Source organism: Alternaria rosae, assembly GCF_020736505.1.
Source record: "Alternaria rosae strain MPI-PUGE-AT-0040 chromosome Unknown BKA58scaffold_3, whole genome shotgun sequence".
Taxonomy (NCBI): domain Eukaryota; kingdom Fungi; phylum Ascomycota; class Dothideomycetes; order Pleosporales; family Pleosporaceae; genus Alternaria; species Alternaria rosae.
The window spans coordinates 1,041,659-1,068,703 of NW_025763572.1; the positions used below are offsets into that span (position 1 = coordinate 1,041,659).

General features: G+C 53.2%; 9 protein-coding genes across 9 annotated transcripts; 4 read left to right on the plus strand and 5 right to left on the minus strand.

The window, feature by feature from the left end:
* Positions 1 to 6,027: 6,027 nt before the first annotated feature.
* BKA58DRAFT_409813 (RGS domain-containing protein) lies at positions 6,028 to 7,718 on the minus strand (the record flags this gene model as incomplete). The annotated part of the gene is made up of 3 exons (XM_046172168.1): positions 6,028 to 6,747; positions 6,795 to 7,245; positions 7,669 to 7,718. 3 exons carry the CDS (start codon positions 7,716 to 7,718, stop codon positions 6,028 to 6,030), a joined length of 1,221 nt encoding a protein of 406 aa, XP_046027396.1.
* A 2,442-nt stretch (positions 7,719 to 10,160) lies between these two features.
* BKA58DRAFT_399630 (vitamin B6 photo-protection and homoeostasis-domain-containing protein) lies at positions 10,161 to 12,240 on the minus strand (the record flags this gene model as incomplete). The annotated part of the gene is made up of 6 exons (XM_046171558.1): positions 10,161 to 10,889; positions 10,944 to 10,988; positions 11,195 to 11,532; positions 11,726 to 11,789; positions 11,884 to 11,988; positions 12,151 to 12,240. 6 exons carry the CDS (start codon positions 12,238 to 12,240, stop codon positions 10,161 to 10,163), a joined length of 1,371 nt encoding a protein of 456 aa, XP_046027397.1.
* Positions 12,241 to 14,209: 1,969 nt separating this feature from the next.
* On the minus strand, positions 14,210 to 15,067 carry BKA58DRAFT_409814 (uncharacterized protein; the record flags this gene model as incomplete). The annotated part of the gene is made up of 1 exon (XM_046172169.1): positions 14,210 to 15,067. The coding sequence occupies one exon, from the start codon at positions 15,065 to 15,067 to the stop codon at positions 14,210 to 14,212; it is 858 nt and encodes a 285-aa protein (XP_046027398.1).
* Positions 15,068 to 16,717: 1,650 nt separating this feature from the next.
* On the plus strand, positions 16,718 to 17,699 carry BKA58DRAFT_121686 (uncharacterized protein). The gene is made up of 2 exons (XM_046164171.1): positions 16,718 to 17,142; positions 17,199 to 17,699. Exons 1-2 carry the CDS (start codon positions 16,838 to 16,840, stop codon positions 17,476 to 17,478), a joined length of 585 nt encoding a protein of 194 aa, XP_046027399.1. The 5' UTR covers positions 16,718 to 16,837; the 3' UTR covers positions 17,479 to 17,699.
* BKA58DRAFT_121448 (60Kd inner membrane protein-domain-containing protein) lies at positions 17,695 to 18,952 on the minus strand. Its single transcript, XM_046164170.1, has one exon. It carries the CDS (start codon positions 18,929 to 18,931, stop codon positions 17,921 to 17,923), a length of 1,011 nt encoding a protein of 336 aa, XP_046027400.1. The 5' UTR covers positions 18,932 to 18,952; the 3' UTR covers positions 17,695 to 17,920.
* Positions 18,953 to 19,008: 56 nt separating this feature from the next.
* On the plus strand, positions 19,009 to 21,029 carry BKA58DRAFT_379814 (alpha-1,2-mannosyltransferase ALG11). Its single transcript, XM_046169843.1, has 3 exons — positions 19,009 to 19,464; positions 19,523 to 20,649; positions 20,705 to 21,029. Exons 1-3 carry the CDS (start codon positions 19,154 to 19,156, stop codon positions 20,899 to 20,901), a joined length of 1,635 nt encoding a protein of 544 aa, XP_046027401.1. The 5' UTR covers positions 19,009 to 19,153; the 3' UTR covers positions 20,902 to 21,029.
* BKA58DRAFT_379815 (uncharacterized protein) lies at positions 21,030 to 23,067 on the minus strand. The gene has a single exon (XM_046169844.1). The coding sequence runs from the start codon at positions 22,873 to 22,875 to the stop codon at positions 21,352 to 21,354; it is 1,524 nt and encodes a 507-aa protein (XP_046027402.1). The 5' UTR covers positions 22,876 to 23,067; the 3' UTR covers positions 21,030 to 21,351.
* Positions 23,068 to 23,104: 37 nt separating this feature from the next.
* On the plus strand, positions 23,105 to 25,649 carry BKA58DRAFT_379816 (Mur ligase). The gene is made up of 3 exons (XM_046169845.1): positions 23,105 to 23,570; positions 23,616 to 25,325; positions 25,381 to 25,649. The coding sequence occupies exons 1-3, from the start codon at positions 23,395 to 23,397 to the stop codon at positions 25,427 to 25,429; spliced, it is 1,935 nt and encodes a 644-aa protein (XP_046027403.1). The 5' UTR covers positions 23,105 to 23,394; the 3' UTR covers positions 25,430 to 25,649.
* Positions 25,650 to 25,784: 135 nt separating this feature from the next.
* On the plus strand, positions 25,785 to 26,903 carry BKA58DRAFT_121796 (40S ribosomal protein). Its single transcript, XM_046164172.1, has 3 exons — positions 25,785 to 26,201; positions 26,384 to 26,483; positions 26,545 to 26,903. Exons 1-3 carry the CDS (start codon positions 26,140 to 26,142, stop codon positions 26,704 to 26,706), a joined length of 324 nt encoding a protein of 107 aa, XP_046027404.1. The 5' UTR covers positions 25,785 to 26,139; the 3' UTR covers positions 26,707 to 26,903.
* The last annotated feature ends 142 nt before the right edge of the window (positions 26,904 to 27,045 follow it).

Genomic DNA, 27,045 nt, shown 5'->3' on the forward strand with positions numbered 1-27,045 from the left:
ATCAATATTGATTTCCGCGAGGTCTACCCTGAATGTGAGGGATACCCCATCGATATCTGTTCACTCGAATAGAAATAGCCATCTCGATGTACATAGCTTCGACTACACTGACATGTACCTAACTTCTACCTCGGTTGCATGAAAAGTTTTTCGTGCCCCTCATGTTCACGACACTTCGTATTTCCTCTCTACCTGTCGAGACGATTATGTTTACCAGTATTCAGAAGGACATGACCGAGAATGCGACTCTGGTGGCTGGGAGGATGGCCAGTAAAAGCTCAAACTAGAGTATATATGGAAGCGATCCCGATAGCGACAACGAGAATGACAACGAAAACGCAACCGGATATGAAGAAGAGACGATACTAAGCGAGGGATTTGACCGCATGCACTGGCCAGTCTTCGCAAACACATCTCTTATCCAAGTTCACTCCGACGATCCGCAAAGCATATCTCTACACCCTCGCGCATTCCAGGCCATCCCATCGTCAAACAATCCGCTACTTCACCACTCTGCCGCAAGATCGCCTTCGACCTCCCTGTACTGACGCACATCGAGACACCCGGCTACAAGCGACCGCGTCGCTTACTTGTCATCAGACCAGATGGCGGTATCATCACCGTTGCTGATGTGGTTGAACAGCTCTCATCCTACATTAACGAAAGTAGAGACGACATGTTCCAAGCCGTAGCCCTGGGGGGGCTCAGCATCGAATTTTACCTTTCCATCTCTGACCTAGGCGACATACCTAACGACACCAAACTCTTCTTCGCAGGATTCTCGTACAGTACTATCGACGAGGAATACCACGCTATAAGCGTGGAAATAAACGATGAGACAGACTTGTAAACAACTAGCTACCAAAAAAAACAAAGAAAGACAATCCCAACGGTCTGCTAGAGACTAGGGGAAGCGAGAAAGGGCACTCCCGGATCATGCAAGAACCATTCTACTTTCGCGGGAAACCACACCCAGACATGCTTCAGCCTTCTAGAACCCAAGATTTAGATTGCACGAGCGTATGTTGAGCTCAGCCAAACCTGACACATCGGTGTTGTTTGTCGTTGTCGTTGATGATGTTGCTGTTGTTTACCGGGGAACAAGGGAAAAGAGTAAGCGAAATAGATTAAAGCCCTACTATATGGAGATGACCCGATACACGCGCCCAGACGGCACCGTGGCAGCTCACGGCCCGGATCGGTCAGTCAGTGGAGTTTTGCGTCTAACTCTCTGCAAGAAACCGACCCCCCCCACATGGACGTGGACGTGGACGTCGAATAAACCTTCTGCAACAGACGCGGCGAGGAAAGCGACGATATGAATTGAATGGCGTGCTCTCACGTGCCTCGCTACAGACAAGTAGAGTGCACGTGGTATCGTGAGATTCATACAGGACCGATAGCCCATGGTGTTGGTCATTCTCCAATATTCCGCGTCAGCCTCATCGTCGATCGCAGGGAAGAATGTATCGTGGGAACCTTCCTATTGTAGGGACCCAGAACAGGCCCGACGGCGCAAATTGATTAACCTGCTCAATTTGGAAGGTCTGGAAAGGCGTAGGGGGTAGGAGTAGGGGTGATGCCTCATCTCCATGAGGTTGTGCTGGTCTCCACGCCAAAAGCGCGATCACGATGCACGATCACTGCTGCTCAATCACGATGCACGCAATGCCGCATGGGGGTGACGCGGTGTAACGTGCCGCCTTGTCTAGGCTTTTGACATGGTATACACAATCTGTACATACATGGTCAAATGCACTAGCGACCCGTGTGTGCAGTAGTACGGGCGGAACTACGACTTTTACACCATGTCGTTTTTGCTCAACGTGGTCAGATTAGTGCAGACAACTTCCCTACCGATCGTGAGTTCAAGTGGGGCTGGGAATCGTAAGCAGAGGCATAAGTTATTCGGAAAACGTCCCATATACATACTCCTACACCGATATACGTACCGAGTAAGAGAGGCCCAAGGTATTGGCTAAGCACCAACCAGAGCGTATCGCTTAGTCGGTTATTGTGATACTATTCATATCAATATCGCCATCATCGATTACCTGCAAGCATGCAAGGCACCATGACAACCTGTTCCTTTCTCCATTCCGACATGTGCTCCGATCAATCCCACCACACTCACAAAGATCAGCAAACTACGAGTGGCTGTGAGAGCCCACTATCCTAACGGCAGTTACTGCTTAGCGCCGCTCGTCACACACACGATCATGTCTCATGGCGCATGCGATCAGCGGCGTGCTGCTTTTGGCCCTGCTTCCTGCCCTTCACTAGTGTCTTGATCCGCTGACATAGCTGTCTATCTTGACCTCAACGGGAAGGCGACGATCAGTATGCGCTGCTTTTGCTACGTCCTTTGCGCTAACGGGATAAGGGGAAGCTGGCGGGAAATGTACAATACTATAGGCGGGTGGACGAGCACTTTGCCTGATTGCCATCGATTGGTTTGCTTGGAGATTTGTGTCATTACAGACTCGCGATTTCGATGTTCGACATGCCATGGCGGCGGCGGCGGTCGTTCAGCTGCGCCCCTTTAACGTTCGTGCGGGGTCGGAAATGCTAAGACAAACTTCTTTTCGCTTCCACCAACTCCTCGTCTTCCTATTCGTGAGGATGCGCAGGGGAGATTGAACACACCTCCGATTGCATCTTACGTGAACATAGATGGGTAGCATGCCCGCTACGTACCGAGCAAAAGATCAGCGGCTTTTTTGGTACTCCACAACGCTGCTGTTGTATCTCAAGGTGATCGTCGAGACTAGGTGACGGTTACAACCTTCGACGTCACATCGTGTGGCTTATCTCCAGCAAACAGATGTGTTTTCTAGAAGGCTTCGAGAAGTTTTGCCACTCTCGTGTTTGCTTTTGTGCGAAACCCCTCTCTTGATCCAGATTCGTGTTCCATGCTGGTGGGTGCGATGATGGAAGAGAGATGAGGGGTAAGTCGCACAAAGCGGCCAGGGTAAACAGGTCTATTACGTTGCGCAAGCTTCGTCATCGTGCCTGCGCGAATTTCGACGTCGTTGGTAATAGCTATGCAATTGAGAGACTGGTTTGTACGTTTAGCTGGTAAGATCCAGTTAGCCCGGTGGAGTGATTTTTCGCGGTGTTCAAGTCCGTCGATAACGATGTTACCTGTACATTGACGAATCACGGCTTTACCTCCCCTTTGTGCTCCGCGGAGGGCATCTTGCATCGGCGAACGGGTGTTGCCGTCAAGTGGTTAGTCGGTTGGTCTTGGTATTTTGTAGTCCGGCTTGGAACGTAATCGTTACTGGTAGGCTTGGACGGCGTGCTGCGCCGCTGGCAAGTCTATCTGCAATGCAATGGTCGCGCGGGAGGCTGTGCGCTGGGTACAAGTGCCGGGCAGGCTTGGATGGATGCAGAAGGAGGCAGGTCAATCTCAGTGTGCGCGTGGGAATAAAGCGACATAGTTGCGGGAATGGGAGATTGCGATCGTGATATCGTGAATTTATTGTTGGATTGATTGAGGCTGAATTACTGCGACCAAATGAACGCAGTGCTTGTATATTTCATTGGTGTGTACGCGATACCGGACGAGAGGGAAACTGCTCGGAGCGATAACATCTAGTCATGTAGAGTAGATCATACTTTCCATTGTGACCTTGACATCGTTCAAGCCGAATATCTTTACACGCTGCGACGTCGCTAGCTCGTGTAGTTCATCAGCAACACAAAAAGCTCCATGACTTTGTGTCGAGGTCTTCCGCCCCAAGCGTCCCGGTCCTGAGGTCGTAATTCAGCACACGCCAACACAATATCAAATACCTCCCCGAAGAACACCTTTGAACAAGACAAGGCATCCCAGAGGCCCCCGAGTCAAGTCTTCCACCAGTGTCCAAGTGAAACATGTCACGCCTGAAGATCGATTCAACGTCCCATCTTTGAAACGAGTTTACCCGCATGGTACCTCGAGCCGCCGTAAGCGCTGAACGACAACAATCTCAAGGAAGCCATGGTATAGCACAGTACGGATATCGCTGATGCCGTAGATGATACCTGGCCCAGGCACAGTTGTATAGGAGATTTGTAGATGTAGACCGTATACCGTATACCTTGAGCAATGTAACTCCCCAAGAACATCACCTCGTCGTCCCAGGAGCCATTACCTCATCCTCCCCAGCACAACGGGGTCCCGAAACCACGTTCGCGGCAATGCAATGCACGCCAACTCCACGTGCCAACTCGCTCAAGGGCCCACCTAAAAAGAGAATAGAACAAAACCAAACGTTCGTGCACGAGGAAGGAACAGGAATTGTGCATGAGTTTGTGATGTACCCTACCCTACGCCACCACCAACATTACTCGCTCTCGCATCCTTTGCGTGCGGCACAGTTGCAGTCGACCCAACGAAAAGGAGGACTTCAGGCTTGGCAACGACATGTGAACGGCGTTCTGGACAGGCAAAGGCGGATTCCGTGGGCATGGGATTGGTAATGTGCCATGTTCCTGAAGTTTGGGGTCGGCGAGCGGGCTGGCGCGCTCGGTTACACGTCGCTGATGCTGCGTGGTGAGCTGGAGCGCAAGGCTGATCGGTGTGCCATGTATGTGATGTAAGGATAGAGTTTGGGTTCAATGGGATGATGTGAGAGAGATCCGCGGAGGGCGGGCTATTGTTACGCCTTGGTTGGTGCACTCGTATGTGTGTGGTTCGGATCCGATTGGGAAGGGGACAGGCGTGTGAGAAAACAGCAATAGCCATCTGAATAATATCGTGCACGACTGAAATGGAGGAATTATTCGACCAACCCGCAGGACATGGACCAAGTCACGCGGCAGCCATTCCCGTGATAGAACTGCTATGACAAAGCCTCCGCCTGCTCATCCTTCCACCCCAACCCCAAGTTCACCACCCAACACATCGGTCTACGCTTCACACGTCACGCATCTTCTTTTGGCGATTGCCCTCGCACCGGGCACCTCGGGCACCGCATCCCTTACCTAACCCGAAGCCATGGGTAGCACATCAATGGCGTAGCTGAAAGTACACAATGTAAAGAAAGGGCTTTCCCAATCCAGTAGCTCTTTTGCCCGGGTCCTCGGCGACCGTCTCCAGCCCTGCGGAGAGAGGTAGGGGCGGAAAGGATTCCAAGGGATACCGCGGAGTCGGTGTTCAAGGAGTGGAAAGGAGACTGCTATTGTCGGTGTGTCCCATATGACCACCGATGGGCGTCCCGGTTGTACGGCGAAAGGGATTGATTGAGGATATCCCTTTGCTTTGCGTTCGGCGATTCCTTGCGTAGCCTATGCGCTCGAGAAGATTCACATGCTGTTCCGGGCGAAAGAGGTCCGATGCAAGGCATTAGGTTGGTGGGCGCTTTGTGAGATGCGATTTGTTAATGTGGAGGTAGTGAAGTTCGGATATTTTGCAACATTGCCTAATAGAGTAAGAACGTCACAGCAAGGGACCAGCATTGAAACGAAATTTTGTGTGTTGTTGACCAACATGGTAAACAGTCATGATTCTAGCGCTTCATGCGCTTTGGTATCTACTCCAATCCGAACCCGATCCATGCCTATGAACAGTCAATGCACCTCGGAAACCAATCCGAAGCACGCCCGCTTCGGGGCAAAGTGAAAAGTAGTCGTAATGATACAGAGAAAAAGATTCAGAACCGTCCGCCCAGTAGGTCATTCGTGATATGCTCTTGATAGATGGAAACGTCAAATGTAACGCCTGGGCCTAGCCACCACAAGTGGATATAGGAAGCGTGGCCGCCAAGTTTCGCAACGCCGTTTCGCAAAATGTCTAGTAGTTTGAAGTTGAGAAGAAAGTGGAAATGCCGAAAACAACCTCGCCGGGTCGTGTGAGCCAGTTGCGCCTTCGCATGCCCGTGGTTCGGGTGGGAAATTCAGTTACGCCGGTGTTTATGCAACCCAGTATGCAAGGTCAAGGTGATGCAAATCGCTCTGATTGCATCTTCGTAATCGTGTCGCTTTTGAATACCGAAATGTCGGTGTGGTGGTGAAGAATGTAAGAGTTGAGTGGGTGGTAGCTTAGAACAAACCACCCTCAACAACGCCTGGTTCGTCGTCTCGGAGCTGGCCTCCGCTCTTCTTCTTGGGCCAGAGCTTGCTGCTTACTCGCTTCCAGCTATCCCGGGTAGCGCTGGCGAGGCCGTTGTGCTCTCCTCGGCTGTTGCGAGGGCTGGGGGTGCCGCTATTCGAGCCAGTGTCGTAGTAGGCTTGATGGAAGTCGGCCATGGGGTAATCGCTCATGGGCGGTGTGCCCGGAGGTGTAAGTGGGTCGCTCATGCCCGACGGGCTGCTGGCGCTGCCAGAGTCATCGGTCAATGCATCGCTGCCACTAGTGTAGCCAGATGTAACACGAGTGTGTGCTTGACCGGAAGAGGTCGGCTGGGAGTGGAAGCGAGAGTGTGAGAAGGGTCTCGAGGCCATGAAGCCAGACGTCAGTGATGACGGTGCTGACGCTCGTTGGTGGGCAGGCACCGGCGGCTGTGACGAGCGGGAGAGCATACTCCGCTCCTCGTAGCTGCGGGTTGATGAGCGCGAGATGTTGCTACCGGCGTAGCTGTCGTGGCCAAGAGCAGGGTGGGCGCTCTGTGGGCTGACCGAGTTGAGGAATGAGACCAGTACGCTCTCCTCCATGAGCTCGTTGATCTTGGCCACGGCACTGTCTAATGACGATGGGTGGGGTGGGACGTATGAGTCGGAGAGGCTCAGCAGGTTGTCGCGGACTTCGGCGGGAAGGTTGACCTGCGGCGGTTAGTGGAGGCTAGGTGGATAGGACTGGAGAGACTTACTTCTCGTGGGCCGGACTCGCGGATGTAGGCATCAATTAGACGACGCCAGAGCATCAGCACGTAGCCGCACTCTTCGGACAATGGCGAGACGGGGCTGCCGGGATGGCGGTTGACCATCTTGGAGTAGTGCTTGCGGTAGCGGGAGGCGTCCATGGTGAATTCGAGGTTCTCGAGACAGTGGTTCTGTGACAGGAAGGCCATGAAGGAGGTGAGGGTGTAGGGCGGCGGGGCGGTGTTGCTGAGGATCTCCTGCAGGTTTGGTTTCCGGCATTGCGGACTGGGGATGTTCTTGGGTATTGAGACGGTCAATGGTTGGGGCTGGCAGTCGGTCATGGCCATCTTGACGTCGCGGGCATCAAAGTCGGCCAGCGAGGCCGTGGGCGAAGACGAGACGGTCGAGTCGGTGCGGATGGACAGGGCGTGGGTTCCGGGTTTGCGGGTGACGGTGACGCTGCGCCAGAACTGCTTGTAGACACGGCGGGCGTTGTTCCTGCTCTGCTCGTCGAAGCCTTCACAGGAACAGAGCTGCAGTTGGTGCGCCAGCTTGGCGTTGGCGGCACGAGGTTCGGGAGAACCTAGTGTCTTGGGCGGTGGGGAGGAGGAAAGTCTATTGCTCCGGCGGCGGCAGCATCGGGTGGGAGGTGGTGGGTGGTGGGAGGCAGGCGGGTATATACGTCGGCGTGGTGTGGATGTGGATGTGGATGTGGATGGGGTCAGGGCGTGGGTGTGACGGTGCGTGGTGAGACAGAAAGGCCGATATGCGTCAGGACGTGGCTATGGACAGGTGCGGCTCAGCGTGGTTTTGAGCAAGCGGCAGTGGAGAGTCAGGGAGTCTTGGGTCAATGCTTGGGCGGAAAGCTCAGTCAGGACGCACACGCCAGGGCCCACCAGCGGTTTGGCCATCACGAAGGATCGAGGGCCCATGGCTGAGGGCGCCCACACCCGTAAAGCGGCGGCCGCCCACTAGCCGAGCATTGGCCGCCCATGTCTTCTGGAAGACGTACGCCTGCATCACCATCCTTGCCGAAACCGCCCCCTGCTCTGCACAAGTTGCCACGCCGATGCTGATGGGCGCGCTGCCTTGCCCGACCTGGCCGCCTGCTGTGACAGACTGCGACATCAGCGCCGTCGACGAACGAACGACGCGTCGCTTTCCGAGGGCGTGGTAGGTAGCACCGCACACAGCAGCACGGTTGTTATCTATCTCACGACACTCACTCGAGCCATTCCCGTCTGGTTGCGACGCCCGGCACTAGCTGCGTGCATAGATTACATTGGCCCCCCCCAGCCTTGTGCCTCGCCGCAGCCCTCTCTAGCAGCCGACTGGGCGTAGCCTGCGCCAAACGGCCCTATTTCGACGATAAAGAGCACCCTTCTCCAGTTTCCTTCGACTTTGCCGTACGAGGGCCATGGCGACGATGCAAGTGCACACTGGCACTGCTCCAAGGGTTTCATGGTCCCAAGGACGTGGAATGCGCAGCCCTCGCACCTCCCAGCACGCCGCAAACGACGGCCTGCGCCCGACAGTGCCCGCTAATCCACCCTATGACTCTGCCTACACAACAAAGGAAAGTAGATCGATCGCACTGTCTCTTGCTTGCTTTGTCACCCTACAGCCCGCAACATGCCCCAGTGTCACCTGCTGCCGCGTGATGTGCACGCGCAACGGTACTTGATCAAGTCTCCCTCGCCAATCACGCTCCCACTGTCTTACACCACGCCAGCCCGCACGGCCACACGCTTGGCCCTCGCCCTACGCCTGGGGTCAGACTCGTCCTCCAAGTGCTCCCCAATCTCTGCCTTAACTGACGCAAACCTGCCCTCAGCCAACCGCGCTCCACTTGGGATGCGCCGGCGCCTCTCTAGCCTTGTAGCACCCTTCTCTAGCAGACAGTGCCATACACCGTGCCACCGCCTGTATCCTCCTCACCTGCAGTACATGCAGTATGCCATCTTTCTTTTGTGCTCGCTGCTCTATCCACCCGGCTATACTGACTGCTCTACTACCCTGCCAGCGTCTCGCTGTCGTCAAACTCGGGAATGCTGACGTTCCACCAGCGCTACCATCAGGCCACCCACCCCCCAATCCCTGCCCCATCGCACTTTCTTTCACCGTGCGACCGAAGAAATCTTCTAGAACGACTTCATCCTTCTAGAAATTTACCCGAACCTGTCTAGTGCATCCACATGCCCTGCGCGTCGATCCAGGATCTCCGTCAACCTCCTGCATGTCCAGCGAAACGCTTGTAACACTCCACCCTCGAAGCCTTCACTTCGGAAATCGCTCACCCATTCGATGTAGCGCTGCGAAATGTTGAGATTGCCTTCGGGCTTTCTCCAAGCGCCGGCCCTGCTGTGCTTCGTGAAGCTGCCAATGTGGCGCTTCTAGAAGGACTGCTGTGTCGTTGCAGCACCGTCACTAGCCGGCTAACGACTCAGCACGCGCCGACGGGCACCCAAAATCAATCCGCACCGAAAATTTTGAGCCGCCAACAAAAAAAAGCTCGGAGCCTCAGGAACACAGCATGACGCAGCAAGTGGACCATTTTTGTTCGCGTAGACGTGATTCACCCGCTTCACCGCTTCGTGGGGTTTCGTTTTTTAGCCGCATCCCACGCCTGTCGGAGCACCGCGATCGCTGAAACTACGTGCTGACCTTGGCGGAGTCTCTGCTGTTCGAGCCTCAGTCATGTCGGAACGACATGTCCTCTCCTTGCATGGTGGCGTCCGTAATGTGCGGCTTTTTGCTTGTTAGAGCCCCAACGACCACGCCCTCGGTACCAGCTTCCCGACGTTGAGTTGAAGAAATTCTCACGACAAAGGCCATACTGGCCCTGTGTCATGATTCCGGGCAGTCACGAGATTCATGGCATTTAGCCTTAGTTTCCCTTCTTTGCACAGCATTGCCTGTCCACACTCCACATTGTGGTGTTGAGCTTGGACTCAAGCATTGACTGCTTCGGAACCGGCGACCGCCCGCCGAAGAGACGCCAGGTATACATGAAACCGGACCGATGTGGACCGTAACCACTGTTTGAGCGATGCACTGATGCGTCTGCGCTGGCACACTGTGTGAGCAGAAAAAGGAAAGAGACAAAAGACATGCTGGTGGTTATCAAACTGCTTCAAACATAGGGCCAGCGGTACATGCTGGTGCCGATCCTATGCCGTTACCGATAAGTAAATCTGCTGACGTCGTTACCAAGCGACGTTTGCCCTGGATCCCACGACAGCCTGCAACACGCGAGTGCTTCCATCGGGTTACCTGTCTCCCCAACAAGACGCCCTTCTAGGTATCTCCTTGGTGTTCTTCACGTCGTTCGTTTCACGGCTCTTGACAAGGCAGTTGTGGTCCACGCTACCTCGTCATCCGACTTTCCGGATGCCCGTCTGCAACCGTGTCCCGGCTTGCGTCTCCAGCGCAGCGACATCTAGATCCCATCCCTTCCCCCTCATCTCGTCCCCATATTTTCCAAACGTCGCCTGGACGTCCTCCAACGTCTGCCTCAACTCAGCCTTCAGGCGATCCTTGGCCGGAGGTTGTGCTTCATTGGGCTGGTTACCCGAGTGCCCATTCCCATCTCGGGCCCTCCTCGCAAACAACAGTGCGTGAGCCCATGCTTTGAGATGATCCGTCGGTCCACACTCTGCTTTGAGTACAATGGAGATATAAGAAGCGGATGCAGCGGGACAGATGATGTATGCCTCGCCGGCGAAGACGGTTAGTAGTTCGGAGATTTGTATAGTCCGCAGAGCGAGCGAGCCCGTCTGTGTATTTTGTTCCCCAATCCAGCCTAGCATGTCCTGGAGAGATACGCCAATCTTACACTGGCCGAGCATTTCGTCGTCGGACCAGCGCAATACGTCACCTCTGTGGAAGATGCGCTCGCGCTCAGACACTTCGGTCGGACTCAGCACGACGCCGTGTTGGAATATGTTGCTGAACAGGATGTTGGCGCGCTGTCTGTTGAGGGATGCAATGCTGACGGCCCTCACAGCGGCATAATTGGTGGCCAGATGTATTCCTAAAAGGAAGATGAGTGTGCTCCATGTCGCAAAGGGTGAGGTGATGTAGGATACTACCAGACTGCCTGCCTAGCCGACGTATTAGTCATTACATCAGCAGTGTGTAAGCTCGGCGGTACTTACGAGCATACCCATTAGAGAGATTACTGTCTCTTGGCTCGAGTCTTTCTAAGCATTAGTCAGTATTGGTCGTGTGTACCCAACCTACACTGTGCCCCACAGTATAATTCATAAGCTATCTATGCAGATCTGTGTATTGGGCAAGATAGCACATGATCTTAACAGCGATTGTAAGGCACGTGCTTGTAGTCGACCGATTACTTCTCTGCTAGCCATTTCATAGAGAACAAAACAAAAGAAAACAACAAACTCACAGCATTCACCTCCCCCAAATTCCCTTTCTTTGCAAAATGCGCACTCAAACTCGCTTTCGCACTTCCCGCACAAACCCCGCAGAGGGCTCTCAGACAACTCGAGAAGCTCAACACAGCCACGCGAATGGGTTTGGGGAAGGCAGGCGATAAGCAGTCGAGCACCATGGCTGTGTCGTTGAAGACGTCGGCGGCTAGACGATACATCTTGCATTCTGGCTCGAGGGCTGTGCCGAGACGGTGCGCGAAGAGGATCGTGGCGATGCGGCCGGTGGATTCTTGGAGGACGGAGAGGAGGAGGGCGGAGGTGGGGGAGGCGGTGGAGTCGCCGACGCCGACGCCTGGGTGGGTGGTTAGATGGGTGGTGAGGAGATTTGTTGTTAGTTCATCGTAATCGGGTGCCAGCACGTTTGGTGCTTGTGATGCATGTTCCCTTTCTCTTGAGAGTCTTGTTGACCACGCAGGGTACTTGGTTTTCTCAAGGATTAGAAAAACATATGCTGAGCATACTCCATGCCGCACGTGAAAACATACCTTCCAGAACAGCCCTCGAGGCCAACATCCCCGCAATCGACGACGAAAACGCTTGAAGCGAGTCCTACGCCAACATCACTCCATCAGCTTTCCAGTGTCTTGAAAATCCCAACTCATACTATCATTGGTCTGAAAAGGGAAGATTCCAATAAACATACATAGATCTGATAATGGATATAATCCTCCGTCACACTCTGCGGATACCCTGCTGGCAGAAAAACATCAAGAAGACGTTGCGGATAGCTCTTTACTTCTTTGGGGTACTAAAACGATGTAGATGTTATGTTAGTAACCGTATTCCCACCTTTCACCAACACATGTCTGTAGTCGAACTTGCAGTACAACACACCTAGGTATTACACGCAGGTAAATCAATAGCTCGTCAAGTCGCAGCTTCAGCATGAACATAGGCGCGTAAAACATACAATGACATCAACCCTCCTCCCCTCCACATCAGTAACATACTCCCTCACTAAATTCCCCGCCTCATCTCTCTCGCTTATCTCCAGCGCCATCGATGCGCGTGCAGGTGCAGTCGAGTGGTGTGAGAATGGTGTGAGTGCCGAGTAAAGTGGCTTCGAAATGTCGCGCTAATGTCTGTGTCCGTAAACGGTTTGGTGGATTGGTAGAGTGGAAGTACGCGGGGAGGGCTGCGTTGAGAGAGGGGGAGGGGCTGGAACGAACCCGTGTGTGGATCCGTCAGATCCGCCATCGCCACTCTGCGCATCAAACACATCTGTCTACGATTTGATGGTTATGTCACTCCACTTTTTGTGGTATCGTTTCCATGATCTCGGTTTGTTTGCGACAGTGTGAAAAGACGATGCGCCGCTTTACCATGCCCCTCCTGCCGTCCATGGGATGTGTAGCAATATGATCTGTGCACACCCGCCCCTATAAAGCTAGCCCCAGCTCTTCATCTATCGCAGAGTACACCTGTTTGATTGCCTTGTATACCTCCCCCAACAAAAATCCCACTTGCTGCACTGTGCTTTGCGTTACCACAAACAGCTTCCCTGCAACGAGGTGAGCCGTCTGTGTTGGGTCTTGTTGTTGAGACCAAGAAGTGCTATACGGATACGACATGAGATGGCTGTGTGAGCCGCTGTCTACATGCACTATAAAATGATGTGAGATTTCGGAGGTATTATTCTGGGCGTCTGTTGTCTCAGGTTAGTGATGTCCTGCATGTGTGTTAGAAGGGTTTCTTGGAGGCTTTTAGGGAAGGATACCGATTGGTACACGTACTTGCGCAGGGAAAACCGGGCGATGCGGAAGAGATGGATGCGTGTGTCATCTCTGCTTATGTGCATGGTGGATTGATCGGTCAGCTGTATTCTCATTGTACGTTATCCACCTAGGTAGGTAGTCTTTTCCGAGGTTGTAGCTAACTCTTCTATCGAATACGTACTCATTGCGCTGGAAGTATCAGCGTTTAGTGGCATGCGAATGTCACAAGATATGCTGGTCTCGTGGCAGGTATGATCAGGTTAGCGTTTCTTTCTCTTGTATCTGCCAGATTACAATGGGTTCTGAATGTACATGTTGTATGGAATCCCGTTGTCGTTATGACGAAGATACACCATGTACCTTCCAATGAACCTTTCGATATCATACATTGAGACCTTCTTCTTGTAGAATAGCGGTCTTCGTGTGGTTTCATATATCTGTGGGCGAAAGTAACTTTCTAAAGAGATTTCATGATGCAGTCCACTGAGGGTGACTAACCCCAAAGTCGTCGGAAGGATGTATGATGGTTCCAAATAGACATCGAGGCGATGAGCTTCTCTGTTTCCGGGTTATACTCCAGTGAGGTCTGGTACGCAGAATTCGTGAGGCAATCAAGTAAAGCGGGTTGGCTCTCTCTGCTTTACCGTTTCGATGGACACAATAGCCGTACTACTATTCATCATGCTCGCAATCCCCACCGTCCAACACTGTGTAAACTGTAGAGCTTCTGATAAAAGCAACATATAATTGAACGCCTGCCATTGGAAGCCGTCTAAAGCAGTCTCTTCGCATTCATCAGTATGCAGGACTGTAGCTGGAGAAGAATATTTGAGGTATGTATTACATTGAACTGTCCTCTTGCAGTGTATCACTGCTGTCTACCCGCAACCCTTCACATTGGGATCGCCATCCCCGTAAACCAACAATAACCTGGGTATCTAATCGTGTATCCGAATGTTAAGTGGCGGTACGCAATTCCGCTGCATCGTGCCCAGGATACTGTGTACCATGCAGCGTGTACCAGCCACGGTCTGCAACCCTCCCTCCACTCCTTGTAAAATATCCTGAACTCCAAACAGCATGTATACCCAAAGTACGAGACTGAGCTCGTATGCGAAGGCCGTGATTCGAAGAAAGACGTGAGAAGCCAAGGTCGACCTCTGAGAGTCATGGTCGCCCGTCGTACGATCCCCAGTGCCTGTTATGACGCCGTTATGACCACTCGGCGTTACTACGACAGTATCACGCCACCGCTCAAACATCCCCGTCCTCCCTTTTTCTAATTTTCGCCCTTCCAAACCTCATTTTGCCTCCTAGTCTCTCCACCTCCTCAACGGCAGCATCCCGTTGCCTCTCCAGCTCTTTGATGTAGTCGATAGCCACTGCGAGCACCATGCTCTTACTGGGCTTCACAGCGCCTGTATCCGCGGCATCACTCTGCGGTAACATGGGTACAGCCCGACGTAGTCGCTCTAGCTCTGCATTGAGCTTTTCGCGGTACTTGCGCTCGACTTCGGTGTGGGGCATGCACTGCGTCCGGGCGATTTTGGCGGTAGTAGTTGCGGAGGGTTCAGAGGAAGGGCGGTGAATGCGAGGGCGGCCGCGTTTGCGTGGAGCAGGCGGCTTGAGGGAGGTGTCCTCGGGGGAGATGCTGTGGGTTGCGATGGGTGATGGGGATATTGGGCTGCCGTGACCAGTGGGCGGCGTCGGTAAGGGAGAGGGATTGGACGGATAGCCGTTGGGGAAGTCGGTTGCGGTGTAGGTGTGTTGGAAATCGGCTGGGCAGCTCAAGGGCGTTGAGCTGTAGTTCGGCCATGCATTTAGAGGAACTTCGCCGGCTGAGCTTGTTGCACTGACAAGTGACGGCGTACTGATGTAGCTGTTGGGCACTGGTGCACTCCAGTTGGCATCTCGGGCCCCTGGCGTGATGGACCGGTTAAAGCATTGGCCGCTCCTGTTATCGTAGCTATTGAAACCGTAGTCGGAAAGTGCGGGATAGGACTCCGTGAGGTATGCGTCGACTTCGTCTGGTGATGGGAAGGCATCGCTGTTGGGAGAGTACATTGGGTTGTTCGCAACCAAGGGAAAGGGAGGCAGGTTAGAAAAGTCCATCTTGGTGTCTAGCCGCCGTGGAACTGTGTGGTAGGGCGTTTATTCCTAGTCACTCAGGTTTGGCGAAGTCATACGGAGGTATATATTCAAGGGCTATTCGTCCTGTCGTCACTTTGTCATCAGCCCTACCTTGGTATCCTGGCTAGTGATCGAGCCGGTGATCGGGTGGAAGCAGAATATCGAACGATCAACAGGCAGCACACCGGCTTTTGCCAGCTCCCAGACAGTGCGGTAAGCTTGATTGCGCTGCGCCTAGAAGATTCCGAGCTCGGGCGCGCAGCGAAGACGGCGGAGAAGCAAACCGCTGAACCACTTGTCACACCAAGATTTCAGCTCCAACCAAACCCCGGTGACAAGACTTTTTCATGGCATTCTTGCAGCCGTGATGTCCGCCACTTGAATGGCCCAACTGCTGGTAATCTCGCAGCGCCCAGCTTTATCATACGATCTGCGCCAGGGTCGCGAGTCTAGAATGGTCTGTCCAGTACAGTTTTAGTACACAATGCCCGTCTCCTCACGGTGTGAGACGCAGCCATCGTTCCCATGTCGCAGAGTGCCGTGACGTCGATGCAAGTGCTCTGCAAAGTTCGACGCGGGGAAGAATTTCTAGCCGGACAACCATCCCACATCGAATCACAACCAGCGAGCTGATACACTATACCCAATCAACTACAGGCGGTGACATGCGGTAATACTTCCCTCAGCACCCGGATCTATTCAGCATATGGTCATCGCCGTCTGCTTTGTCCTTCCAGCAGCTTCCACTTCGCTTACCATGGGCATGCGACTTGGCAACGAGCGGGCTCGGTATGTTCCGGTTAATAATCCTGGACGGCGTTCACGTGGCTCGATCCCGATCAAGACCAAAACTGGCAGTTGTATTCGAGAACACTCCACTCTGGTGAGGGGGCGCGTGTTGGTCTTCTCGACCACTTCAGAACATCTGCAGCAGCGATGCCGTTATTATGTTCTACGGTGAACATCAGGTCATCTCGAAACACCCGAACTAGAAGGCACGACCAACGAGTACAAGGCATCATCAAACGCTCTTGCCTTCCTATCAGTTGTCAGCTAGCGCATCGTACGATGGATCCTTTGAGCGTTTCACGACCTCAGCTCGTCTTGGAGTGAGCAAGGTATATCTTAGACCCTTGGCCCCTGTGCCAGGTCATACCAGACCGCTAGCGCATTTTCGAGGCGTTGGAGAGCAGTTAGCTGAATACCCCCTCGAACATATGCACTAAGGAATTGATGACTGTGAAAAGCTTGCTTTCTTGGCTTCCAGCTGAATCAATCTACCCTCAAAGTATTTACAGAGTTTTGCGACGACATGACAAGCAAATGCGACGCGGCGTATTCCTGTGGCTTGTCCGATGCGAATCATGGAAAACCACAAAGTTTTCAGTACCTATCCCTCACTTAGGGTGGCCGCAGAGTTTTAGGTGGTTGCTATACGCACACCCTCTCATTCTAGCGTACGATCATGCCCCAGTATGCCGATTTGCTCAATATTGTAGTCCCATCGAATGAACTCACATGGGTGCCACCACGACAAGTCCTACGGCATCCAGGTAATCTTCTCATGCATCAAGTCTTGCAATTGTCCAAAACACTATCCCATCCTTTCATGCCTGCTGCATTGTCTTGCAGTTACCCCTACAAGACAACATGTGCGACTGTCTCAAACAAAGTGTAGCATCTTGTTGAATTGTCGCGTATAAAACCAGACCTTGATTCGTCTCAAGAACTGGCTATATCACGCTTTCAACAATGGCGAAAAATCAACAACAGGTCAAGCGAAAGCGTGATGAATCTGCTAAACCACCACGTTGGCAGGAGATGGAAGAGGAAAAGGAAGAGGAGGACATTGCATCGGTTGCTACTCAGACGCGCGCCGATGCCGAGGTTGAGAAGCCAACAGATTTGCCCGCTGCCGCAGCCACTTCGATCCACGACAAGGCCGTGAACGGCGAAGAGCAGAACCAGGAGAAAGAGGACGCAGACGGTGTACTGCCACCACCACCGAGCAGTCCCTCCAAAAAAACAACCCCATCACACAACGTCCAGTCGTCAGAGTATCGCAATCCCCAACTGCAGTTTACCCCAAGGTTTTTCTGATACATGCGGCCAGCTACAGTAAGGGCGCGGTCCTTCTCCACTCACAACTCATGCCCCATGGATCGGCTCTCAGCACAACCAGCAATTTGAATGGTGGTTTCCTTCGGGTGGTGTCCAAGCAGATTGATTTCGATGTCAAGGGAAGGATCCATACTGTCGTACCAAAGGAACTGAGAAGTACGTTTGTAAGCAATGATGTTATGGTCAAGTTGGGATGGGTGAAGCTGTTCAAGGCCCTGTTGCACCTGTGGCAGAATGCCGAGATCGAGACTGACGAGTTCATTGTTGAGTAGGAACCGGGGGCTGAGACTTGTTCAGATGCAGTCGGGGTGTTTGTTTTCGGCGTTCACAGATCGGTTTGTTTGTTTTCTGTGGTGTTTCTGAGTTCGTTTGATACAGTTGTGTTCGATAGATGAACATTGTGTTTTCACCATCTCTGAGGAATCGAATATCAACATGATATCTGCAGAGAGGGGAACTGCCGGCCACAGATCGGGACCCACAGGCAGTTTAGACCCTGTAGAGGATGCTACGAGCATCTGTGGTGACGAACTGTGTACCCGGACCTGTTGGTATTGACCACAGCCTCCAAGATACACTGAAAAGGCTGACGCAATAAGATGGGAGTGGCTTCATTGTGAGTTATCAATTCAGACATTTCCTGCGCCGCCTGTCTCCCCATCGCAATGTTCTCTTAAGATTCACTTGTGGGAGTGAAGTATTTCGATGGAGATCTCATACTTTCCGTCCCTTTGGAACTGGCGATGGCGGCATGATAAGCGGCCTCTTACACGCCGTGAATCCTCTTGGCGCTGGGTACTTCCTGTCCAGCCAGAGATTCCACAGCATAACTGAGGCTGTACTTGATGACCAGTACAGCATCAATGCGGCAGGTAGATGCTGACACATAGGGCCGATCAATAGAGCGACCCAGAGCAAAGTCCTTCGAAGTATACCGGGCCACCTCCGATTTCGACTGCTTTCGACACTGTTTTTCGAGGTGTAGATGTTTGCAAACATGATGGCTGATGCGATAAACGGGAGGGCACCTGTAGGGTCTGGGACAAGTAGATCCTGGAACCAGAGCATCCCCTCTGTTGCCAGCGAAGGCTCAAAATATGCAGAAGGTGTTACACGCGCAACAGTTTCCCCAAGCTCGTTGGTCATGGTTGTGCCTTCGCCTTTGACGGCTGCAATCGCCATGCCTATCAGACCATCATGAGCGCCGCATTTCTGCCGTATGACCTCGGCCATGGCGACGAATATAGGTAGTTGCCCAAACGTCCACATGATTTGGCCACTCAAGCTGACATTCCATCTCTTATCAATCGCCGATGTGACTTCCTTTATTTCTTTACTCACAGCTAGAATACCCTGTTTTACTGTTCTGAAACCGCCGCGCTTCAATACCTCGTCACGTTTCTTGTAGGCAAGTGCTTCTCGGAGCGGTTGGAGACCAATGTATCGGGCCATCAGAGCGCGCGACCGAGTTCCGAATGTCGTGACAAGAAGACCGCGAGTGATAAAGGCGGTGATGGGTATGGCGGCGTACCATGGCACGGCGGTGTGGACGAGCGACATCAGCTCGTGGGGAAGGTACAGGATGGCATCGACGAGGGGATCTTGTCGCGGGGTCGAAGCGTGGAAGGCACGAACTGATGGGCGGCATAGCGAAGGCCTAGACGTGATAGAACTTCGTGAGAGCAATTGGCATGCTGGCTGCCGCAGGAGGCGCGACGACAGCATCTTGCCGTAGTTTTGGTGTTGCAGCTGTATATCAAAATGTCCGATTCCCGAGAGGAAGAGGCTCCCACTAGCGCGTCAGGGTCCCATGCTCTCGGGCCGGCGCCAGGAACCGATGTCATCCCACCTGAACAGCTGTCGCTTTGCCCAAACATTTGCCCATGGCTGAATGAGTCTTCGCTGTCTGCCTCTCCCCACTGTGTCCCCGCCCGGCGTTGTACCACGATGGGTCTCTTACTCATCTTCCTCTCGCTACTACTACCCGCACTCTTGGCTACCATCTTTCTTCCCAAGACCCTGCGCTTCGCTGCGGAAATAGTGGGACAACGTCTCCGACGATCCTCCCGTACACGACGAGAATTACTACTGGCTAGGGTAGCAAGCGAGACCAAGACCTTTGAGGCGCAACAAAGGAACAAGAAGAAAGAAGATGATGATTGGGAACAAGTTGGGAACACACCTCCTGGCAGTGCAGTGAAGGACGGACCGGCGGATAGCGAATGGGACGGCATAGTGGGCTTCTTCCACCCTTTCTGGTATGGGTGACATGCTCTGGAGGACCAATATCTTCTCGCTGACAGGTTGTACTTATAGCAATGCAGGAGGCGGCGGTGAACGAGTCCTTTGGGCTGCGATCCGAGCAAACCAGAAGCGCTGGCCAAAAGCTACTTGCATAGTCTACACCGGCGACCACGACGTCGATAAAATCGCCATATTGAAGCGTGTCAAAGACCGTTTCAATATCCAGCTATACCCTCCGACCGTCCACTTCCTCTACCTCACAACCCGCGACTGGGTACTCGCAAGCACATGGCCGCGATTCACACTACTGGGCCAATCTCTCGGCTCTCTCATCCTCGCCTACGATGCCTTCAGTCTTCTCGTGCCCGACATATTCATCGACACTATGGGTTACGCCTTCGCCCTCGGCCTATCGTCCTTCTTCTTCCCGACCGTACCGACCGGCGCTTACGTACACTATCCGACCATCTCCACCGACATGCTAGACTCGCTACAAGTTGGAGGTCAAGGCGTCAATGCAGGAACAGGCGGTGGATACCGAGGCATGGCAAAGAAGAAGTACTGGCAACTCTTTGCGAAACTATACAGCAAAGTCGGCAGCACCATTGACGTAGTAATGACCAACTCTACATGGACGCAAAGCCACATCAAGTCTCTCTGGGAACCATACCGTATCAAACGAAGCAAGGCAATCGATATCGACGTCGTCTTCCCGCCCGTCGCGGTCGAAGAAGTCATAGAAGCCGTCCCAGTCTCCGAGTCTAGCGAGAAGGATCGCGGCCCCTACCTCGTCTACATCGCGCAGTTCCGACCAGAAAAGAACCACCGACTGATCCTCGAGGCCTTTGCATCCTTCCTACACTCCAAACCCGAACTCCCAGCGTACCCCAACGATACCCCGAAGCTCGTTCTGATAGGTTCAGTGCGAAACTCACACGACGATGCGAAGCGCGTCTACGAACTGAGGCTTCTTGCACACGAACTGCACATCAAGGATAATGTCGAGTTTATATGCGATGCGCCGTGGCCGCAGATGCTCGAGTGGATGCGTAAAGCCAGTGTGGGAGTAAACGCCATGTGGAACGAGCATTTCGGAATTGGTGTAGTAGAATATCAAGCCGCTGGCATGATCTCTGTAGTCAACAACTCCGGTGGACCCAAGCTAGATATTGTGATTGAGGTCGATGGGAAACCTACCGGTGAGTCTAAGCACTTCGTAGTACCATATCCAGAACACTACTAACCTTTCACTAGGCTTCCATGCCACAACCGCAGAACAATACGCAGACGGCTTCCGCAAAGCCCTCACACTTTCCCCCGAAGACACACTGGACATGCGACAGCGGGCTCGCCGGTCAGCGGAGCGCTTTACCGATCAAGTATTCGCCGAGAGGTGGCTGAGGAACACCGAGAAGCTCGTTGCACTGCAAATCGAGCGTACAGCAAAATAATGGGCGATTCATAAAACAGGGAGCATGGCGTTATACTGGACATTTTCGATACCACACGTGAGCATTGGGACGGTTGCATCCCACTTCAGGAGTCAGTCTAGCATCCGATAGGAATTCAACTTCTTGCAATTTGTATATCACAGAGTGCGCAGTTAGAAAGTGATGAGTGATTTGCACATGTGCTGGCTGAGCTTTTTTTTTTGTATTCTGTCCCCTCTTCGGGGGATTATAGCTATGTAAGGATATTGAAGTGAATATTCATATCCATTTCCAGGGATCGTCAACCTTACTACCATAACTTTTCGTAAGACGAGCATTAAGCGGCTGAGTGCCAATCGGTGAGTGAATACCCAAAGAATACAACGCAACAGCATGATAGCAGCAGAAGAGAAAGAGTCAAGTAGCCGGACCTGCCAAGCCAACCTAAGAATGCAGAAGAACCAAGCCAGATCAGAATCGCTCGAGTTCCTGAAAGCGCTCAACCGGGTCTGCAAAAGACCGCGTCAAGCCAACTGATGCCCAAAAGTCGTCACTGACATCTTCCCTGCGCGCGAGACGCTCCAGCAACGACCGCGCATCACGGAGCTCTTGATCTAGTGGTGGCGGTTGCGGCGACTCTGCGGGTACGAGCGGAGGCATACCCTCGTAGTCGTTGGCGCTCACGGGTTCCTCGGCTGGGCCATCGAGCTGGGGAATTTGCGGTCTCTGCGGCGCTTCCGTGTCGGCGTCCTGCCAGATACCAGAGTTGTAGAAGCTGTGAACGACCTCGCTGGCATCGCGGGATCGGTTGATTACGCGGAGTGAGTAGCGGTCTGTATCCCGCGCGGGAGGCTCGCTGGAGAAGTACGATGGGCGCATTCTGCGGCGGGGAGCGGTCGAGTCTGAGATGTCCAAGCGATTCCTGAGGGCCTCTGTGCCGGTACGACGACGTATGCTGCCGCGTATGTCCATCTCTTCTTCTTCGGTATCGGAGGCTGAGTCGTCCTCCGAGGTATCGCATGCCCTCATGAACTGCTCGTTTTGTGGGGGTGAAGGACGTCGTGATGGCACTGTGAGATGGGTTTGCGAAGATGCCGCCGAGTTGGCACTTCCTGCTCGTGAACTGGGATGCGAATTTGTGAATGAGGCTGCGGCTGCGGCTGATGCGAATGATGACCCCGCACTTGGTGCGACGGGGTCGTCCACAACCGTGGTGAGGAAGCTGTCCCATTGCAACTGATCGTCAAAAGGACTGACGCTGCGATTCCGGTCGCCCAAGCCATCCAGCCTAGCAACAGGACTCCAGGACTCGCGCAGAGAGCTGGCAGGTAGCGGACCGTCGGCGATGGTGCGGCGACCCATTCTGCGCAGCGGAGGGAATGCTACAGCGTGGTTCTCGCCTGTTTCATGACTCTCCTCGGGCGCATACGCACTATCACCTCCCGTCGATCGATCAGCACGGGGGCTCTGAGAACGCGTTGATCGTCTGACAGCGCGACGGTATGATGTGTATTCCCGCATGCGTGCAAATGAGTCTTGCGCATCGCGTTGTGCTTCCGTTTCGGACGTCCGCGACGCTGCCGCTGGCGCAAATCCCGGGGTAAAAGCGGGCAAGGGGCGGTCATGATCGGGAGTGGCGCGCGTCTCATACGCGCGCATGTAGCCATCAAGGCGATTGCGCGACCGGCGCACGCTGCTCTCGTCGCGTTGTAGAGTCGGTGGGTGTCTCGAAGGCTCGTTGCTGCGGTATTCGGTCCTCGACACTTCGGGGACGGGTGGCGGTGCCAGACGCGCGCGATGCGACGAGCGATGTATCCATCCAATATACGGACCGGAGATGAGGAAATCCGTGTCGAGGGCGTTGTGAAGGCGCGGTGATCTGTTGGGTCTGACGCGGCGGCGGATGGGTGAGCGTGAGCCGGTAATGTCAGCCCTCAGTACGTCTTTCTTCGCGTCTTCTTCGCGGTTTATGTTCCATCCGATCGGGATACCCATTGCGCCAAATGTGTGATCTGCTTCGTTCCAAAAAAGATGGGTGAGGTGCGGTGTAGATGGTGACGCGCCGAATGATGCTAATGGGAATGGGTCGGAGAAGGAACTAGGGCGGCAGAGCGGCGCACGTCGCAGCCGCCTAAACCAGGACAGTGAGGCTGAAGCGTCTGGGGGAGGCGCAGAACTTCAAATGGGATGACAGCGCTGGCACTTGTCTTCCCAGCATTCATATAGCGAACGTCTTTAGTCTAGACTATCACTTCTTAAATAGCTTGTCTCAGCTTCACTTCACTCTGTATCGCAATTGAACGTCTCATAGCAAACGACCCGTCGTCTTCGCCAGGCGCGACAGTAACCGCCAAGCCTCAGTTGCCTAATATGGCAAGGTCACATCTGTCAGTAGCTTTTGGTCCACTCGCCCCAATGAGTCGACATAATCTGCAGGTACATCGTTTCAACCCATTCCGCGTCTGCCTAGACCCATAGTTGCCTATGCTACTATAGATTACTCGTCTTGTGGTCATGATCCAGCCTGGCTTGGAACGGATCAGTCTGCTTCTGAAGAATGTCCAGTTTCCATGGAAATCGATACATGTCGCTGGCACCAACGGCAAAGGATCCATTTGCCACTATGCGTCGAGACTCCTTTCCAAGCGACTCACAATTGGCAAATTCACGTCTCCACATCTCATAGACAGGTAGGTACGCTGTCACGTGAGCTAGTACTAATCTAACTTTTTCAGATGGGACTGTATAACCATCAACCATAAGCCCGTGGAAGAGGCGCTCTTTCGCAAGATCGAGAAGCACTACCTGGAACTGAGTATAAGAGATGGCATCAGTGCTTCAAACTTCGAAATATTGACTGCCACTGCTTTCCACATCTTCAACGAAGCCAAGGTAGAGATTGGCATCGTTGAAGTTGGCATGGGCGGAAAGCTCGATGCTACCAATATACTGAACAATCAAGCGGTTTCAGTCATCGCAAAGATAGCAAGAGACCACGAGGGCTTCTTAGGTGATACCCTAGAAGAGATCGCACTCCACAAGGCTGGCATCCTCAGGCCTGATGTACCTTATCTTGTCAATCCTAAAAACGAGGATAACGTCCAGGCCGTCATTAGAAAGCATGCTCAAAGCATTGGGGCAGGACCTTGTTTGGAATACGATCCTCCAGGCTTTTCAAAGACTCTGTTCGCGCACGAAGACCGGCCACCAAACCCGACCGCTCAACGGGAAAATATCGTCCTCGCAGCGAGGGCTACGATGGCAGCAATGGAAAGTCTCGGCAGAGAGATGAAACCGTTTGTGATGCAACACACCTTGCACGGCTCAAGGAACTTCCCATACCCAGGACGACTAGAGTCGGTTCGAGTACCGCCTATCTTTGGTGCGCCAAGTACGACAAGCACGACTGGATTTGATCAAAAAGGAGAATTTATCCTGGTAGATGGAGCTCATAACGCCGACGCTGCCACACTGCTGAGTGGTCACGTCGGACGGACCTTGCGGGCAAAGAAGGTTCCTGGTGTTCAAAGGCCAGGCAAGGGATGGCCTATCACATGGGTACTTGCAATGACCGATGGGAAAGATGCATATAAATTCCTGAGAAACATACTACACCGAGGAGACAATGTCGTCACTACGTCCTTTGGTCCGGTGGATGGTATGCCTTGGGTGAGACCAATGCATCCAAAACGACTCCTCGCCATAGCAAAATCGATCGAGCCCACTATCACAGGGCTAGCTGTGGAAGAAGGCGGGCCGCTCCGAGCACTTTGTACAGCAAAACACCTCCGAGAACCTGAAGGATCGATCGTCCTGACAGGTAGTCTGTATCTTGTGGGCGACTTTCATCGCGATTTGCGGGCGAATTATGGAAAGGGATACTGGGAGAGACCACATTTTGAGGAGACTAAGAAGAAGTTCGCAGCGATGCTAGAGGAGGAGAAGCACAGAGTCAACTGGCTGCTCGGCGGAACCATCGATTCCTTTGATCAACCTCTTGAACCCGATGCCAGAAAAGGCGAAGAGAGCGATGAGTGGAAAAGGCAGCAGGCCAACCGCGAAAAGCGGAGGGCCATGCAAGAAGAGATCGAGGCTCTTGACCGAGAAATGGAGCTTCTCACAGCCGAAGAGCAGCGTCTCACAAAAAGTCACACACCGGCTACAGATAAGGACACACTGGCTCCAGATAAGGGATCAAATCCACCCCGTTTCCATGATCCAACAATATCTTTATTAGAAGAAGGCGCACCCCTCCCCAGCAAATACAAGACGAAGACCCTTGAGAGCGGCGCGAAAATCAGATACCACAAAACAGTATCGTCATCACTGGACGAGGAAAAACGAGTGGAACCTTCTCCTCCTATACATAGGGCACCCCTCAAGGCCGACTCATACAGTCCGACCACCTTGGATAATGGCGGAAGAATACGATATCACAAAGTAGAGTAAGTTGGTCAGCAGACAAGAGCGAAGGGCCTACCGACACTGACCAATGAATAGGAGCAGGAGTGGCACGCTGGTGGTCAACTTGGATCGCCGTCAGGAGTAGAAATTCGATCGGCCCTGGGAGTTCGAAGTCCTAATGTGTACGATATGATTGTGTATGAATGTTGCGGTAGCAGTGGATTGCAGTTTGCTTGTGACGTGGTATGTGCAGGGAGACACTACTGTGCAAAAAGCATTGTATCTTCTAGGTTCTTCATGTGTATATCATTATCAAACTTATCCTGGGAATTTCTAGTACATCACACAAGTAAAACTGCTTCGAACCCTCCATCGTACGCTCTTGTCTCCAAGTCCTGTCCCAAAGAGCACAAGAGCGCACGTGCAGAAGCAAGCAGCCGCTCTCCGGCGATACAGCATCTAGCGGTCACAGATCTAATCAGCTTCCAAACCCCACTTTTAACTAGTCAAACTACCGCATGCGGTATCTCTGGCAGTACAACCGTGGATTGTGGCGATCTCTTGGCACAGCGAAACGTCGCGATGAGTTCTGAGAGGGCCTGCCCCCCCCGCGGCGGCGCCGGCAAGGTTAGCGGCCAGCACAGACCACCCCACACAATATTCGATTTCGACAGTCGAGCATCGTGACCCCGACAAGCCTACGCACGCCCGATTCAACTCCGCCGACAACAAGTCAATACTGTCAGTAGCCCTTTTTGCGCAGCTGTTAAAGGAATCGTCATAAAAGTATAAATTTGGCTGACTTGGAAATTAGCAAGCGACAATCCCCCGTCCAAAACCCTCCAACCACACATCATGTCTCACGAGTCGGTCTGGTATTCGCGCCCTAGGACTTACGGCAAGGGCTCCCGCGAGTGGTACGTTTGATTCCAAAACCTCGATACACTAGACGGAGGAGGAAGAGGAAGAGGCGCCGATTATATACGCGGCTGGGGCCAGGGCGAGCGCACCGTGTTGGTCTGCGCGAGGGGAGGGATTGGATGCACCTGATGCAACGGGCCAGGATACCAGTACGCGATGGCTAACACAGTACTCACAGCCGCGTCTGCACCCACCCCGCTGGTCTGATCCGCAAGTACGGCCTCAACATCTGCCGTCAGTGCTTCCGCGAGAAGAGCTCCGACATTGGCTTCGTCAAGGTACGTCCTCGCTATATACTTGTACAAAGTCCGCAAACTCACATTGCAACAGCACCGATAGATTTTCTCTCTACCGTACGCTTCGGGGGCTGGAGTAGAAGGCGCATGTGACGACGATGATTACCTGACGATACGATACAACAATGTTACCTCGACCCGACCGCCCCACATGATCAAGCAAGAGGACGGATATGGGTCTGAGATAAAAGGAAAAGCAAGCTGAGAGAGTGGGCTTTGTAGTCGGGTGGGGATGGTTCTGCATGGCGTATTTCCTCGTACTGTGTTTACGGGCAATGGGGGATACCCGGCCTTGCATGCAATGAGAAATCGATCCTGAATTCACAATACCGCTCTTACTTGTGGTGTGAAGACATGGGTTATGGATGTACTAATATGACAGAGGGGCGTCTTTCCAAGTTAGGATAAATGATGCAGGCTATCATCAGCAACTGGGACCTGGGGCACGTTACCCCTACACGACATCTTAACATCGACAGCCTGGTCTTAGTCTTACTGTGCCGCAGTCATGAGTAGGGTAAGCGCTCATCTTCCTCGGCATCTA